At 53.6% G+C, this 17,048-nt stretch overlaps 1 protein-coding gene across 1 annotated transcript; it reads left to right on the plus strand.

Moving 5' to 3' along the window:
- The first annotated feature begins 700 nt into the window (after positions 1–700).
- Positions 701–6,070, plus strand: CSK (C-terminal Src kinase). Its single transcript, XM_006087877.2, has 12 exons — positions 701–790; positions 1,118–1,231; positions 1,353–1,465; positions 1,760–1,979; positions 3,271–3,364; positions 3,558–3,623; positions 3,707–3,806; positions 3,897–3,987; positions 4,433–4,506; positions 4,591–4,786; positions 4,893–4,979; positions 5,224–6,070. Exons 1-12 carry the CDS (start codon positions 776–778, stop codon positions 5,404–5,406), a joined length of 1,353 nt encoding a protein of 450 aa, XP_006087939.1. The 5' UTR covers positions 701–775; the 3' UTR covers positions 5,407–6,070.
- The last annotated feature ends 10,978 nt before the right edge of the window (positions 6,071–17,048 follow it).

Consider the following 17,048-nt stretch of genomic DNA (forward strand, 5'->3'; position numbering starts at 1 on the left):
ATGTGCTCAGTCTGTGTCTGGCTTCTTGGTTAACACTATGTTTAGAGGCTTATCCATGTTGTTTCATAGCTGTAGCTTATCGATGTTCATCACAGCACAGTGTTGCATTCCGTGGGTATACCACAGGTTATCCATCTGACTTTTCGGAAGCATCTGGGCAGCTGTCCAGTTTGAGGCTTATTACAAATCGTGCTGCAGTGAGTGCCCTCTGCCTGCCTCAGTGGACACCTGCCCTGTTTTCTATTGGGTGTGCACCCTGAATTGGGATTACCAGGCTATAGGGTCAGTGTACCTTGGCTTAAAGATACTGCCTGGGCAAGTTTTTATAGACACAGATACTAGGAGGCCCACAGAGGACAGGTGACTTTCCCAAGTCAGATGGCACCTTCCCAGGTTCACAGAACTTCCCTAAGCCCTCTTCCCCTGCAGACCAGTTAGCTAGCATCGGGCTTGGGGCTGGTGGGGCTGGTGGGGCTGTTGGGGCAGGTGGCACTAGTGCTACTCAGCCCCCGAACCTCCTTTGCCTCTGTTAGCTATTCTGTCAGTCTGTAAGGCCCACTATGGGCCTAGGGTTGGTGGCCCCCTCACTCCCAGTGCCAGCTCTGGCTGGCTTTGGCACCTGTTTATATTGCTATGGGAAAGGAGTGGAGTCTTGGTGACTTGGGCAGAGGGGCATATTCTCATACTTCTCAATCTTCCTTTTCTCCCCACAGCTCTCATGGTACCAAGGGACAGGTTGGCCTTCCTGTGACACCGGGACGCCAGATCTGAGAAGATGTCAGCAATACAGGTACCATGGGGGCGGGGCCTAGGGCAGTTGAGCATCCCCATCCCCCATGGGGATGCTAAGCAGAAAAAAGGACTCAGATCAATTCATTCCCCTTTTTCCCAGCCCTCTGTCCTAACCCTGGTTTTCAACAAAGTAGAATTCTAGGGTCCACTGTCACAGGGCCCTCAGGTCTCAGTCAGTGGAGAATATCAACTGGAAGGAACCCAAAGTTCTTGTGGGAGGTAGCACCTCACCTGGCCCACAAGAGCTATGACTTCGAGGGTTTGTGGGCAGGTGGGTGGAGAGGGGCCCCAGGCTGCACCTGCCCATTTGTTGCCTGTCCTGCAGGCCGCCTGGCCATCTGGTACAGAATGTATTGCCAAGTACAACTTCCATGGCACTGCTGAGCAGGACCTTCCCTTCTGTAAGGGAGATGTGCTCACCATTGTGGCCGTCACCAAGGTAATCAGGGACCTCACATGTCTACCCCCACCCTCTCCCACCTCTGGGCATTCCCTCTGGGTCCTGGTTCCCTGCAGAGGAGGGTGGGCCTGAGAGCGTGTTTGGGCTGCCCTTCCCCCAGGACCCCAACTGGTACAAAGCCAAGAACAAGGTGGGCCGTGAGGGCATCATTCCAGCCAACTATGTCCAAAAGCGGGAGGGCGTGAAGGTCGGCACCAAACTTAGCCTCATGCCGTGAGTACCTGGGGGATCCTCTCCCAGTCTGGGGAGGAGGGAGGATGAGGAACCCTGGTTCCCCCAGGAAAGAGTCAGGAAAACTGGGAGACCAGAGGAAAGGGCTGAAATGTCCTGAGGCCTTCTCAAGATAAGGGGAAGGGCATGGGTGCTGGACCTCAAAGGGGGAGGATGGGAGTAGGACAGAGGGAGGCCCTTCAGAAAGTGGAGCCTGGCAGATGCAGGAGGAGACTGGCAGGGGCACCAGGCTCTTTACCCTTGGGCCACCATGACCCTTGGCCTGTCGTCCCCCAGTTGGTTCCATGGCAAGATCACACGGGAGCAGGCAGAACGGCTTCTCTGCCCGCCAGAGACGGGCCTGTTCCTAGTGCGGGAGAGCACCAACTACCCTGGTGACTACACGCTGTGCGTGAGCTGTGATGGCAAGGTGGAGCACTACCGTATCATGTACCACGCTAGCAAGCTCAGCATTGATGAGGAGGTGTACTTCGAGAACCTCATGCAGCTGGTGGAGGTGAGCTGCAGCACCCACAGGCCTGGATGTTGGCGCCAGTCCCACTGCTTCTGGCTTTGTGACCTCGGGACTGTCATGCAGACTGGATGGCACTTACTATGTGCCAGGGTAGATCTCTGATCCCACGATGCCACCACAGGGAGGGTGGCACTATCCCCATTTCTTTTTCTTACTTTTTTTTCTTAATCCTCACCTGAGGATAATTTTTCCATTGATCTTTAGAGAGAAAATGTAAGGGAGAGAGGAGGGGGAGAGAAAGAGAGAAACATTGATATGAGAGAGACACATCGACTGGTTGCCTGCCTCATGTACCCCAACTGGGCCAGGAATTAAACCTGCAGCCGAGGTATGTGCACTTGGCCGGGAATTGAACCTGAGACCTTTTAGTCCTCAAGCTGATACTCTAACCACTGAGAAAATTGGCCAGGGCCCCATTTCTTTTTTCTTAAGTGCTAGTTTTGTGTGTTTTTAAGAATATTTTTATTTATTTTTAAAGAGAGGAAGGGAGAGGGAGAGAGAAAGAGAAGCATTGATGTGAGAACAGAACACCAATCGGCTGCCTCCTACACGCCCCTTAACAGAGATTGAGCCACAACCTGGGCATGTGCCCTGACCAGGAATCAAACCAGCAACCTTTTGGTGCATGGGATGACGCTCAACCAACTAAGCCACACCAGCCAGGGCACTATCCCCATTTCATTGGCCAGGTTCAGAGCAGTTAAGATACTTGCCTGAGGTCACATAACTATAAATTGGAGGTGCCAGGATTTGAATCCTGGAACTAGTTTCCTTCCAGCCACTTACAGAACTACATGTCCAAGGTGTGTATATAAGCATGACCTCATGAGCTACACCTTAATGGCCAGGGTCCCCTGGACTCATGCACCTTCAAGGATATGCCCACGTGTCCCTGTAGCTCCAGGCAGCCTCCCAGATGCCTCCAGAATTCACTCTCAGCTTGTTCCCCTGCCTGTCTGGCTAGGCCTCTGGCAGGCAAGAGTCCTGGGCGTGCCTGGCTACAGACTGGTGTCTGGACTGAGTCAGGGAATGCTGGCGAGGACCAGAGTGGTAGCAACAATGGGGGATCTGTCCAGCAACTGGGTGTGAGGTGGCATGGGCAGTGGGTCATTTGTTAGTCTGGGGCCTCCCTAACCCCAAGCCCTGCCAGAAATAGAGAGCCCTCAACCAAAGCAACGTGGGGCTGGTTGGTATGAGCCTCTGCTGCCCTCTGATGGTCAGATCAGGGCAGTGCATGTGAGCAGCTGATGATGGCCTGTCCTGTACCCTGCAGCACTATACCTCAGATGCAGATGGACTCTGCACTCGGCTCATCAAGCCAAAGGTCATGGAGGGCACAGTGGCAGCCCAGGATGAGTTCTTCCGCAGTGAGTGCCACCCCCATCCCCAGTCCTCGCTTGCCTACTTGCCTCCTGCTACCCAGGCTTCTTGGCACTTCCCATCCCAGGTGCTCTAGAGACTTCCAGGGATCCCCACACACTATAGTCGGCCTCTGTCTCTCCTGCTGTGAACTCTGCTCCAGCCTCAACACCCCTCACTGGACCCCTTTCCTTCTACCAGGTGGCTGGGCGCTGAATATGAAGGACCTGAAGCTGCTGCAGACCATTGGGAAGGGGGAGTTTGGAGGTGAGCAAGAGGAGTTGAGAGCCCTTCGAGGGGCCGAGGGACTGTGGGGAGTCTGGGAATAACACCAAACACTCTCCACACAGATGTGATGCTGGGCGATTACCGAGGGAACAAAGTCGCTGTCAAATGCATTAAGAACGATGCCACTGCCCAGGCCTTCCTGGCTGAAGCCTCGGTCATGACGTGAGTTGGGTAGGGGGTGTATGGGAAGGTTGCAATGAGGGGTAGGGGTGAGATGGCTCGGCAGGCTCTGATCACTTCATCCTGCCCCAGGCAACTTCGGCATAGCAACCTGGTACAGCTTCTGGGCGTGATTGTAGAAGAGAAGGGCGGACTCTACATCGTCACCGAGTACATGGCCAAGGTGTGCACCAGCCCCAAGAGTCACCCCTGTGCTGTAGCTGAATACGTGGGCTTTCCAACTGCCTCAGGCCCCCGCTGTATCGTTGGGCCCTGCTCTCAGTCCCCTCTTTCCAATTGAGTTCTGAAGTCCCCACAGCTCAGCTTTTGTCCTGGCTCATCATTGTTCACTTCGATGTTGGACAAATTGCATTGCCTCTAAGCTCCGTTTTCTCACCTGTGAAATGGAGATACTAACAAAGTTTACCTCAGAGAGTGATGAGAATTAAAAGAGAATGCTCAGCAGTGTCCAACTGTAGAACCTAGTATTCATGTCACCTCCTCCATGTTCCTCTCCTTTCCTAACACCTTCCTTGGGTGTCACCCTTTACCCAGCCTCGGGTCCACTGTTCCCAAGGGCTAGAGGGCAAGTCTAACCTGTGGGCCATGGTCTGTCTCTCCTGCCCCAGGGGAGCCTGGTGGACTATCTTCGGTCACGGGGTCGGTCGGTGCTGGGCGGAGACTGTCTCCTCAAGTTCTCACTGTGAGTGAAGCAGCCCCTGGGGGAGGGGCCCTACCCTGCTATGGGAAGCCTATCTGAGGGGACTTGTGGCTGCCTCGCCCCCAGAGACGTTTGCGAGGCTATGGAATACCTGGAAGGCAACAACTTTGTGCACCGGGACCTGGCTGCCCGAAATGTGCTGGTGTCTGAGGACAACGTGGCCAAGGTCAGCGACTTTGGCCTCACCAAGGAGGCCTCCAGCACCCAGGACACAGGCAAGCTGCCAGTCAAGTGGACAGCCCCCGAAGCCCTGAGAGAGAAGGTGGGTGGGCCTCCCCCTATATCCTGAGCAGTGGGGACAGGGGTCCTGGGTCACCCTACCCCCAAATTTCCAGGGTCTGACACAGCTTTTCCCATCCACATGGCAGAAATTCTCCACCAAGTCTGACGTGTGGAGTTTCGGAATCCTTCTCTGGGAAATCTACTCCTTTGGGCGAGTGCCTTATCCAAGAATTGTGAGTGTGGGCACTGGGGTGGGACCTGGCTGGGGCTATGGGAGGGGTAGGCCTGGTGTGGGGCCTCCCTGGACCCTGCCTCCCTAGTCTGAGGCCTAGAAGCTTGCTCTCAGGACCTTCCAGGCCACTTCCTGGGCCTGGGTGTGAGGCAGAGCTAAAGGGGACCCCTGAAGAGGGATGCTGAGTAGGGATCCCCTCCAGGGGTTAGGCCCTGCACAGATTCATGCCACCCATCTGCCCTCAGCCCCTGAAGGACGTCGTCCCTCGGGTGGAGAAGGGCTACAAGATGGATGCCCCTGACGGCTGCCCGCCTGCAGTCTACGAGGTGATGAAGAACTGCTGGCAGCTGGACGCCGCCACACGGCCCTCCTTCCTGCAGCTCCGAGAGCAGCTCGAGCACATCAAAACCCACGAGCTGCACCTGTGACGTCTGGGCTCGCACAGGTCATGGGCCTCTGGGGACTCAACCTGAGAGACTGGACCTCGTGCCCCTACTCACTGGGCCTAAGCCGGAACTGAGCCCAGTGGACCTCTTTCCTCTGTCCCAGCCTGTGCCCCCCCTGGCCCCCTCAGGGACCCCGCCTAGGCCCGGCACCTCTCATGGACCCACCTGTGGGATTTGGGGAGTCCCGCTGAAGGCCAAGAAGAGAGGAGGGTGAGGAGCAGGAGGCAGATGCCCCACCATGGTCAGGCTTCCCTGGCCTCCCATCTCTCACCTTCCTAGAGTTTTATTCCTTTCCTTTTTTGAGGTTCTTTTCCATGTGCTTATTTTTTATTATTTTTCACGATAAGAAGAAAGAAAGTACCCAGGAAATGGGCATTTTACAAGAAGTACGAATCTTATTTTTCCTGTCCTGCCCAGGGTTGGGGAAACCAGGCCCGTCTCCAGGGACCCATCGCCCCAGCCTTGTTCCCCGTTCCATGTTCTGTGTTCTGTGTCGCCTCGGTCGCCCTGTGTTTGCGCTTGACCATGTTGCACTGTTTGCATGCGCCCGAGGCGGACGTCTGTCAGGGGCTTGGAGCTTGTGTGTGCTGCTGCCGCCTGCCTTGTGAGATAGAATTGTAATAAACCACTCCATGAGGACACCACTGCCCAGCCTCAGCGCTTACTCCCTGAGCCTGCCTGCCCCCATCTCCTATTCCCATGCCATCTTGTCCATCCCCCTGTCTCTGTGAGTGGGGCTGTGCTTGCCCTGTGAGTGGAGTGGGTGGGGAGCACGGCCGGAAGAGGTGGCCACCGCTTTGTGTAAGCTGCACCCATGAGTGTCCTGTGTCTGCCGTGGGAGCTCTCACTACTGCCCTCCCCTACATTCTGCTATAGCCCCAGGCTTGGCCCTGGGACCATCTGGGCTCTGGAGCCCTGTCCTCAGGGTAATGCCTGGGGTCCTGGCTGCCTCTCCTGCTGTGTTGTTCAAGCCATCAGCACAAGGAGGGCTGGAACCAAGCTTGGGGGGAGGGGGGGTAAATGGGGAGGTGCCAGCCTGACCAGATACAGATGGGGTCCCCCTGGTAGGAGGCAAAGTAAATACCTCAGAGGAGATGTTGACCTGGAGGGAGAGGGGAGGGAGGCTCTGAGCTGCTGGTGGTTCTCACAGTTCACCTGAGATGTACGCACTGCCCAGCCCCAGGCCTGAGTATGCAAATGTGAGCTGCCTCCAGGGGGCACAGATGGGGAATGAGGACTAGCCACATAGTTCTGTGCTGGCTATTGTTCCCAGGGCAATAGTCAGCACAGAACCTCTGAGGGCCAGAGGGAGGCTCACTTCATTCACTGAGACAGGAAGCTGGGGGTCTCCTTGTCCAGTTGGGGTTCTGACCCTTCCTGCTCCAGTCAGCAGGGCCTGAAATTCAGGCAGTTCTTTTTTTCTTTTTCTAAAATGTATTTGGGAGAGGGGAAGAGGGACAGAGAAGGAGAGAGAAACATCAATGTGAGAGAAACATTGATCAGCTGCCTCCAGTAAGGGCCCCCGACCAGAAATCAAACCCAAAACCTCTGACAGGACTGGAACCTGCCGCCTTCGGGTGCAGGGTAGTTACTACGCTCCAACCAACTGAGCCACGCCCACCAGGGCTCCAAGCAGGTGACTGCAATGTGCCTGTGCCTGCACTGCCATCCAGCCAACGTCATCTCCCACCCCAGCCCCCGGCCCAGCACAGCAGCCTCCTTGCCTCCCCCAGTCTAGCCTCTCATTTTTCTAAAACTAGACTATTCAACCACAAATATTTGAAAACCTGCTGTGTGCTAGAACTGGAGTTCAGTAGTGAGCTAATACCCTGTGGAGTTCAGTTAGGAAAACAATCACAAAGACAGTTAACTACAGCCCTGGTCAGTGTGCTCAGTGGTTAGAGCATCAGCCCATACACCAAAGGGTGTGGGTTCTATTCATGGGTAAGGGCATGTACCTGGGTTGTAGATTCGATCCTGGCCTGGTAAGGGCATGTACAGACACCAACCAGTCAATGTGTCTCTCACATTGATGTTTCTTTCTCTATATTTCTCTCCTACCTCCTCCCACTCTCTCTAAAAATCAATGGGAAAAGTATCCTCGGATGAGGATTAACAGCAAAAAAAAGTTAATTACAGAACTGGTAAATGCTATATGAAAGAAACATGTAGTGATGGAAGGGGTGAGTGGAATGGGCCTGCCAGGGGAGAGGGACTGTCCTGGAGAGGGAGTCACGAAGCTGGGGCAAGAGTGGGTGAGGAGTTCTGGTTTATAGTCGTTGGTACTGTGGTCTAGGGCAGTGATGGCGAACCTTTTGAGCTCGGCGTGTCAGCATTTTGAAAAACCCTAACTTAACTCTGGTGCCGTGTCACATAGAAATTTGTTGATATTTGCAACCATAGTAAAACAAAGATTTATATTTTTGATATTTATTTTATATATTTAAATGTCTTTTAACAAAGAAAAATCAACCAAAAAAATGAGTTCGCGTGTCACCTCTGACACGCGTGTCATAGGTTCGCCATCACTGGTCTAGGGGATTTTGACAATGGGTTCTCACTAGCTGCTCCAACCCGGCTTGGTTCAGAAGTGAAATGGTGCCAGTCATGAGAGGGGCCAGGCAGGCACCCTAACACAACTGGGAGTAAGAGAAAGGGTCCAGCTGATGGGGCCCTGAGGGAATGCAGGCCCAGGTAGCCGGATGTTCCTATTCTTTCTACCTGTTGGCATGTGAGCTTCCTTTATTCTCCCCTTTCTCTCACTTGGTTTATAGTTTTTTGTTTTCCCCTTTCTTTCACCCTCTGCTCTGTGCTGGCCACTGGCTCATCATAGATGAGCAAGACATACTTCTCTCCCTCCAGGAGCTCAAGGACAGGTGGGGACCCCACTCAAGACTCAATTTAGTGCCCAGAATCTGGTAGGGGTTTCCAACATCCCACAACAAGCCCGTGAGACAGAGGAGGGGGAAGTGGGGAGCAGCTTCTCAGACACTTGGAGGACAAGCAGGGACAGAGCAAGTGTCTGGTAAAGACGGCATTGCCTAGCAAAGGTGGTGAGGTGCTTAAGTGTGGCTGGGGCAGAGGTGCCAGGGCTGTGGTTTGGGAGCAAGTAAGGCTGAAGAGAAAATGGCCCAGACCCACCTGGTTTTGCAGGCCCCACAAAGAGTTTAGCTTCATGCAGAGATGACCAGGAGCAATAAAGGGTTTAGGACAGAGGAATGACATGGTCAGATCTGTATTTTAGAAATATCCTTCTGACTACCATCTGGCCTTGGGGGGTATGTACCAAGTGGAGACAGGGAGACAAGTGGGGAGGTTGCAGTCAGCCAGGCAGGTGATTGGTGGTGTCCTGGGCTGATGGAGAGGAAGAGGAACACAGCTGTCTGTCAGGCCCTGTTCTAAGCACAATAGGTAGGTGTATTACCTCATGTAACCCTCCAAACAACTCTTGGAGATACTATTATTCATTTTACAAGTAAGGAACCGAGGCTTGGAGAGACTCGGGAACAGTAGTGGGAGAGGGGAAGAGCTTGCTGATGGGTGATGAGAGGAGGAAGCAGAAGGGATCTGCGGGGTTCCAGTCTCTGGCTCCATAAGATAAGAGTGCCACCCACGAGACCCCAGCCACAGAAGAGGATGGGCTGAGGGGTGGAGAAGAGGAGTTTGGTTTGGACATGTCACCTGGGGGTCTGGGGGCATCCAAGCAGAGTTGTCCCCTGCAGAGCTGGACATTTATTCAGGCCTGAGGCTCCAGGAGAAGATGAGCTGAAAGTGGAGATTTGAGGATCATGGCACAGCTGTAGTGCTTGAAGCCATGGGCATGGACAAGCTTGCCAGGGAGCATGTGGTGAGTGAGGAGAGATGCCCAATGGAAGGGCTGGGGAGGCAGAGCAGTGGCAAAGGAGCTCCGGGGCAGCCAGGAAGCTGGGGGGCAGCAGGGAGCCTTGGGCAGGGCTGGGCGTGGGGGACAGATATCCATAGCATTTCACATTGCAGAGACTGGGTTCAGAAGTATCCACTAGGCACAGAGAACAGGGCCACTGCCAGGCCTTGCTGGATCAGTTTTTACCCAATGGGCAGCAGGGGCAGCAGCTGGGAAGATCAGCTGGGAAGTGAATAAGCAGGACCCGGGTGGGGCCCAAGCTTCCCACAGCTTGGCTGTGAAGGTACAGGAGAAAGCGAGTGAAGGTGGCTGAGGATTTAGTGTTGAGAAATGAAGTGTGGCTTTCAGCATGTCCTGAATTTTTCCATTTACAGCCTTGATTTTAATTAATCTCAGAGCTTCAGTAACTGAATCCTACCAAGAACTTACAAACTACAGTAAACCTCAGCTATCCAGAATTCTCGGAAAAAGAGCCACTCTGGAAAACCAACATTTATCTGGATAAAAATACTTGATGTACAGGATTACTTACTTTTTTAAATGTGCTTATTATGGAAATTATCAAACAGAAAAGTCAAGGGAAGAATATAATGAACCCACCATCCAATCTGAAGAGTTATCGATTCAAGGCCACATGCTGTGCCACCCACACACCCATGGTCTGGGGTATTTGGAAGCAGATCCTAGACACTATATCGATTCCTTCAGAAAGCTTTGGTACATTTCTCCAAAAGACAAGACTTTTTAAAAATATAACCACAATATTCTTACTCCAAAATATTTAATAATTTCTTAATTTAATCCAATATCCATCGTCCAAATCTCCCCAATTGTCTCATTCACTCCTCCACCCCCCTTTAGTTGGTTAAAATTAGGCTTCAAACAAGGTTTACATATTGCATTTGTTTGTCTCTTTCTATTTTCATGTAGTTTATTTGTTGAGAAAACCAGGCTACTTGGAGGCATGAGCCTTTGGGAATCTGGTAGAGAGCTGAGCATGACAATGAAGAGAGCAGGACAGGGAAGGATGGAGTGGATACTGGCCACACAGTCAGGACATCCACCTGCAGGACAGAGGCAGCAGGCAGCATGTGGAGGCCCTTCCTGAGCCAAGAGGAGAAACCAGGGCTACTGAAGGGTGGGCTTGTCCCTGTGATCTCTGAGGTCCCTCAGATGGGGGAGCTGAGGGAAGGTGGGAAGATAGCCTGAACCTAGGAGCAGGGGCAGAGCTCAGGCTGGCCAAGTGAGGGAGGGGCAGGGCCTGAGATCAGGCCCAGAAGGAACAGAATGTCTGTGTGGGGAGGGAGGGAGAGTGGAGTACCAACAGCCAGTACCCAGCTCCTTCCCACCTGCCCATCCCTGGATCCCCTCCGTGGCCTCCCAGGTAGGGATCCACCCTGGGCCCAGACACCAGATCTTTTTACAGTACCTGTGGTCAGTGGCCCTGATCCCTTGCTCTGCCTTCCTCCTGCCCCTGACCCACCACAGCCCTGAGGGGTACCATCCTCCTCAGTGAAAGTTTGAGTACAATCTCAGCTTCAAAGGACCAAGGCTAGCATTGCCTGGGGCTGGCATACCATTCTGGAGCCCTCATGGAGTGAAGGATGGGATGGGGACCAGCCATGCTCAGGATTCCTCAGCATGCTGAAGCAGCTGACCACTAGGGGTGGCTGTGACTTGGTGAGGAGTGGGTCTGCCAATACCAGCCTCTGCCCAAGATGAGTCCAGGCCTGGGGCAGGCGGTGCCAGGGACCCCAAACCCCTCCCAGACTTGTCTCCTGTTCCACCCACTACATCAAAGCCCTATCCACCGCCTCCGTTTCTCCTCTCTGCCTCTTTCCTTCTGTGCCCTAGGGTTTCTCTCTCCTTCCGCCTCTTCTTTGATGAACCTCCACACCCCTAACCCCTCCCTCTTGAACCCATGAACACACACACACATGCTCACATGCCGAGTCCCAGACACAGAGACACAAGGCAACTTGGATCAGCACAAACCTCTACTCTCCTAGCTCCACACTGCTGGGCCTATGGCCGTCCAGGAGAACCAGGGGGCTGCCTGGAAGAGGGCTCTTCATGGCTGGCTGTTTTGCCAGGGAGACACCAACTCTGCCCTGCATGTGTGCTGGGTGAAGCATGTATGAGAACATCTCACCCACAGGTCTGTGTTCAGGGCCTTCCAAACCCGGACCTACAAAAAATCTATCTTCTACCTAATGTTCAATAAGATTTTTGAGGACTTACAAGGACCTATGCAATAGACAGGAGTTTTAACTAGGAGTGAGCAAGAAGAATGAGGCTTGTGGTTGGGGCTGAGACATAAAATGAGTTCAGGAAGATGGCTTGTTACCAAAACATAGGTCTGCCCAGGTTATACCAAGATCTGCATACCCTTCAGAGTTGGGCCATGAATCTTGTTCAGAGCTTCCTAGCAGGCAAAGCAAACAGAAGAAGATCCATTGCGTATTTCTGTGTCTATGAGATCTAAGTTCTGAAAAACAGCACTATTCCTGAGACCAGAACAAATGTCCCTTTAAGATGACAGTTCCTATCTTGGGGTCTTGGCCCAATCCTGCTCACAGAAGCACCAAGAGGCAAACAAAGGAGTGGCTGTTTCTCACAGCATCAAGCCAGGCTCTGCCTCAGGGCCAGGGTGGCAGGGCCTATACCACACTTACCGCGGTGGGCCTTGGTAAGTTTGGGGTGTCACAGACCATGTGGAAGAGCAAATTACCCAGGGTATGCTCATTGTCCATTTATTCATTCATTGATCTTTTTATTAGACTCCCTCCCCATGTCCCTCTGTGCCCAGCTCCAAGACAAAGGGCTGTATCAGACACAAGGAGCTCACAGTTCCATGAACCATCTACATACGGCGCAAGGCATGAGTGTAGTAGACAGTGAGCAATCCTTGCCTCCTGCAAGTCACTTCAGAGGCAGTGGTGGCTTCCAAGGGCCCCCAGGATTTCTGGCCTTGCAGCTTCTGAGCTTCCCTGCCCCCAGCCCTGGCCTTTGCCAAGCTAAGAGGCTAGAATAGCATCTCTAGAAAGTCCTGGCAGGGATTGGGACCTGGGCCAGGTTCCAGTCTAGCAGGATGGAGGGGTGGGGAGCCAGCTGGAGTGGGGTCTCTGACCTCCCTTTCCCTGGTTCCGGCCAATCCTGTCTCAGTTTCTCTCCACTTTCTTCTGTTTTACAAAATAGGGCTCCTTCGTCCTCCTCACCTCCACCAATGATAATTCTCACATACATACACTCCATCCTTCCCCCTTCCTTCTCAATCTTGCAGGCTAATTCTACCTTTGCTTTCATGCTTTCCTCACCTTCTATTTCTTCCCCTTAAACTCCCCCACCAGGAACCGCCCCCCCACCCCCACAGTCTCATTGGGAACACTGGCGTCCTCCACATGGTTAATTCTCTCAAAGTGCTCTCCTATGTTCTGTGGTCTCAGACATGTCCTTTCCCTCGTAGGGCCTTAGTTTCCTCATCTGAGAAACAGAAAGGGTTAGACACAAAGCTCTCTCCTGGTGGAAAAGCTTGTATTTTGGAGTTAGAGGGGTCTGAGTTCCAATCCACTTAATTCCTTAACTTTTCTGAGCCTCGGTTTTCTCATCTGTAAAATGTGGTCTGATAAAAACAGACTTGTGGTGAGGCTCAAGTGAGAAGGCAAGCAGAGCGCTCTACATGGTGTGGCATGCGTGGCCCTCCCCTATGCTAGGCTCCAATGCCCACTTCTTCAGTGGATTCCTGTGTCTGACCAGCCAGCCTGGTATTTAATGGCAAGCCTTGATGTTACCTGCTTCCTTCTCCCAGAGCCCAGCCAGGCCAGTGAGAGAGAATAATGGGGAGGAAGGGAAGGTGGGGCCCAGGCCCTGATTTGCCCTGGTCCACAGACACCATCCAGAGGAAGTGCGCTGGCCCCATCCATATGGAACTGAAGTGGCGCAGTGTAGAGCAGGGCCCCTGTCCTCTTCTCTGGCTGGCAGGCAGACATGCAGATGAGAGTGACTGGGCCAGGGCACCAGGGAGCCAGGTCCTGGTGAGTGGCCCCCAGCAGAGAGGGTGAGTCAGGGAGGTGAGTGGTGAGCCCGCGGTTCCAGTGTCCCACAGGGGAGTTGAGCAGCTGGGGACCCATAGCCTGTGTAGTACACCAGGGGCCAAGAGCAGGGGCCAAGTCAGCTCTGCGCTGGTGGAGCCTGCCTTGAGGAATGGCCTTGGAATCCTCTTGGACTCCTCATTCCAAGATACCCAGGTGAGTAATGGTCTTCTGCCTGCCCACACCTACGCCCTCCTCCTTGTGTCCACTGGTCAACGCATGGATAGCCCTGCCATCCATGTGCTGACCAGTGAAGAGCACATCCCTGCAAGCCTGTCTGGACTGACACCTACTCCCATTCCTGGGCTGTATCCACACTGCCCGCTCGTGCCCCTGCCCCAGCCTCTGACAAGGAGCCCGCCCCTCCTAGGGCTATCTTTTCCTTGCTCATCTGAGCTGATAGCTCAAAGGTAGTGCCTCCCTGGGACTCCCTCCCACTCAGTCCCAGCTGTGCCTCCTCTGGGCCCAGGAGCAAAGTTGCTTGTTCTTCCTGGGAACCACCCCAGAGAATCCTTCGTTCATTCAACCCAGCAGCTCCAGATCAGTGGGGGTAGTGAAATGATGCAGGTGAGGTCTGTGCTGAGTGTCTTCTCTCATGTCATCTCATCTGATGCACAACATTCTTGAGAAGTGGGGACTGTTCGTCCCAATTACAGGTGGATACATTGAGGCCCAGGGAAGTGAAGCGACTTGCCTGAGGTTGCACAGCTGTGTGCTGACCTGAGATTTGAGGCCAGACTTGCTGATGGAGGGTCCACACCCTCCTCCCTGTGCCACCTGCCTGTCAGCGCCCTTCCCTTTCTCCAGAAGACGTGGCTTCCCCTCCCTCTCCAGCTCACTGCCTCCTCAGTAGCTGGGCCAGTTCGCCAGTGTCTCTCAACAAACATCCCTTAGCTCATAACCATTTGAATAATTGCTGACATTTATGGAGCAGAGCTTACTTTATGCCAGGCACAGCACCGTTCATTGTCTGAGTTAACCCTCATAACAATGTTATGAGGTAGTTTCGATTATTATTCTCCTTTTAAAGATGAGGAAGTGGGAGTTTGGAAAGGTGAGGTAACTTGCTCATGGTCACAGCTAGGAGGCATATGCAGGTGGCTGCTTGGAGCTGGCTTCTCCCTGCTCTGTGTCACCTTCCTCTGAAGGTGGCACTGTCAGGCATTGTGCTATGAGCAGTACCTGTGGTCTGTGTGCACAGAGAAACTCAGGGCCTCTCAGGCTCAACACCCTCCCCTAACTCCCCAGAACCTGCTGCACAGCCCTGCGGGACAGGCAAGCTGGTCGTATTGTCCTTGTCCATTAGGAGACATCTCATGTTGTCTGTCCTGAGTCTGTCCTGCTACAGTCCAAGCTTGGCAGAGGGACAGGAAAGAGAAGCCCTACCCAGAGGCAAGGGGGGACTTGGGGTTTAAGGAAAGGGGAAAGAGCGAGGGACAGTGGGAGGAGGTGGTGGGTCTGGGGGATTGAGTGCAAAACTCCACATTGGGTCCAGCCTCTGTCCTCCTGGGAAAGTCCCAGAAAGAATTTGACCTCTTCTGTGAACTCCAAGTCCCTGTACTCTGCCAGGCAGGGCTTGTTCTCCTGCCTCTCCCTCTTCTGCTAAGGAGTGGACATACAAGGGAGACTCAAGCTTGACCACAGGGACATGTCCCAGCAGGTCATCCAGTGGGGGAAGTGGCACTGCTGGCCTGGGAAGAATGGCCTCTGGGACCACCCCCACTGTCCAGTCCTTGGGTCCTGGATGGCCCTGCTGGACTCTAAGTCCCCACAGAGATGGAGCCAGCTGGGTGCTGGGCTCTCATTACCACAACTTCCGGAACCGGCCATACCCCTTCCAAGCAAGCTCGCCTACTGGGCGCAGGGTCTACTCATGAGCAGGTCCTACTCACACACGGCCTCTTTTGCTTTTGCAGGTTCTACAAACATACAGGGTGTGCAGGTTACAGGCTCAGAGCTACAGAGATACTGTGTAATCTGTTGTTCGTGGCCTCAACTGATTTGTGCCTGACACCACACAGGGCCCCTGGAACACGTGGGCAGCACATACATGGATCCTCTTCCCTACACAGAATCCTAACTGGCCCAAAGCACATACCTGTGAGGGCTAACATGAGACCAGGTGTGCAAACCGCTCCATGCCATTCTAACACCAAGTCCTGTGGCTGCCTGCCCCCGTTTAGGGCCACAGGACCCAGACACTCAGATTTGGGGATAATTTTCCCTGCCACAAGCAAAGAGGAGGGGGGCCCATCTGTAAGGTGCTCACCTCCTTCCGTGCCCCTCAGGTGTCCTTGAACACTCCCAGAGACCTGGATTTGGTCTGCATTGATGTGGGACCCCTGCTTTTGGCTCCTGGAAGTTTCTTTGGGGTCTCAGCAGCCACCAGAACCCTGGCAGGTGAAAACAGAGGAATGTGCCTAATGAACCATCTGAGCATACCTCCTGAGGAGCACTGGGTGTGTTGCCAGCCACTTCCTCACTGTGTGACCTGGGCAAGTCACAAGTCCTCTCCTGCCTGCCTTGCAGAGTTGTTGAAAGTCTCAAATAGGATAAAACACAAGAAGCTTTTATCCCAGCATTGGTCCCATAAGTGCCCCTTGCTGGGAGCTGTGGGGCAAGTGGAAGAGGGATAGCCATGAGGGATGTTTAGGGAAATGGAGCAAAGGATATAATGGAGAGTCCATGGAGGGACCCATAGTTGGTGCAATCAGACAGTGGGAGTTCGTGAATGCCAAGACTTCAGTCTTTAGACTCTGGGCACTGGGGAGTCATCGAAGGTTTCTGAGGAGAGTGACATGGTCAGAGTCATGTTGAGGAGGTAGCCACCATGTGGTTGCTTTTGTCAGTAGTTCCCTGGGGCCTTAGTGTGTTGCTCAGTCTGCTTCCATGGCTCTAGTCCAGAATTGCCTAATTTTCCTACTCACTGGGGGCCCAACTCTGGCTGGTGGGGGATGTTGACCCTCACAGACCACCCATCTGCTTGTCTGACCCTCATACCTTTCTTCTGAAATAAGCCAGACAAGGGTCAGAGCTACCTCAGGTCACACAGATCTTTTGCCTGCCTGAAACATAATGGAGCCTGGGAGGTGAGGACTAAGTGAGTGGGCTGCTGGGGATGGAAGATCTTCCCTTCCCTTCTCTATCCCCTTTACCAGATTACCGTGATGTCCTATCTGACCTCAGTCTGAAAGGTCCAGAGGTGATATCAGCCATGGGCCCACATTGGGGGCAGGGCTGGGGGAGAGGCAGCTCAGGGACTCCTTTCCTCCCTAGATGCTTCTGCTCATGTCATGGTGCCATCAGACCTGCTATTCCAACCATTATCTCTACCTGCTCTCTGAGTTTTGCTCAGGCCAGGCGTTGTGCTGGGCAGTGCTGGGATCAGAAGTGACCTAGAGCTAGGCCTTGTCCTCAAGGACCTTGGAGGCTGGCTGAAGGCTGTGGGAGCACAGAAAAGGGGTCCTAACCACCCAGGGCAGCCGGAAGGGCTGCAGGCAAGGTTGGCCCTGGGCACCAGGGAAGACATGATTCCAAAGCTGAACTCCAAAGACCAGGAAGAGGGTAGGGGCCCAGGGAGAGGCAGGTAGGGAAGGGGCCCATTTGAGTATCATAGGATACTCTTCCCTTCCAACCAGGAGTCCTTTAAC

This window comes from Myotis lucifugus, unplaced genomic scaffold (assembly GCF_000147115.1).
Source record: "Myotis lucifugus unplaced genomic scaffold, Myoluc2.0 scaffold_41, whole genome shotgun sequence".
Taxonomy (NCBI): Eukaryota; Metazoa; Chordata; class Mammalia; order Chiroptera; family Vespertilionidae; genus Myotis; species Myotis lucifugus.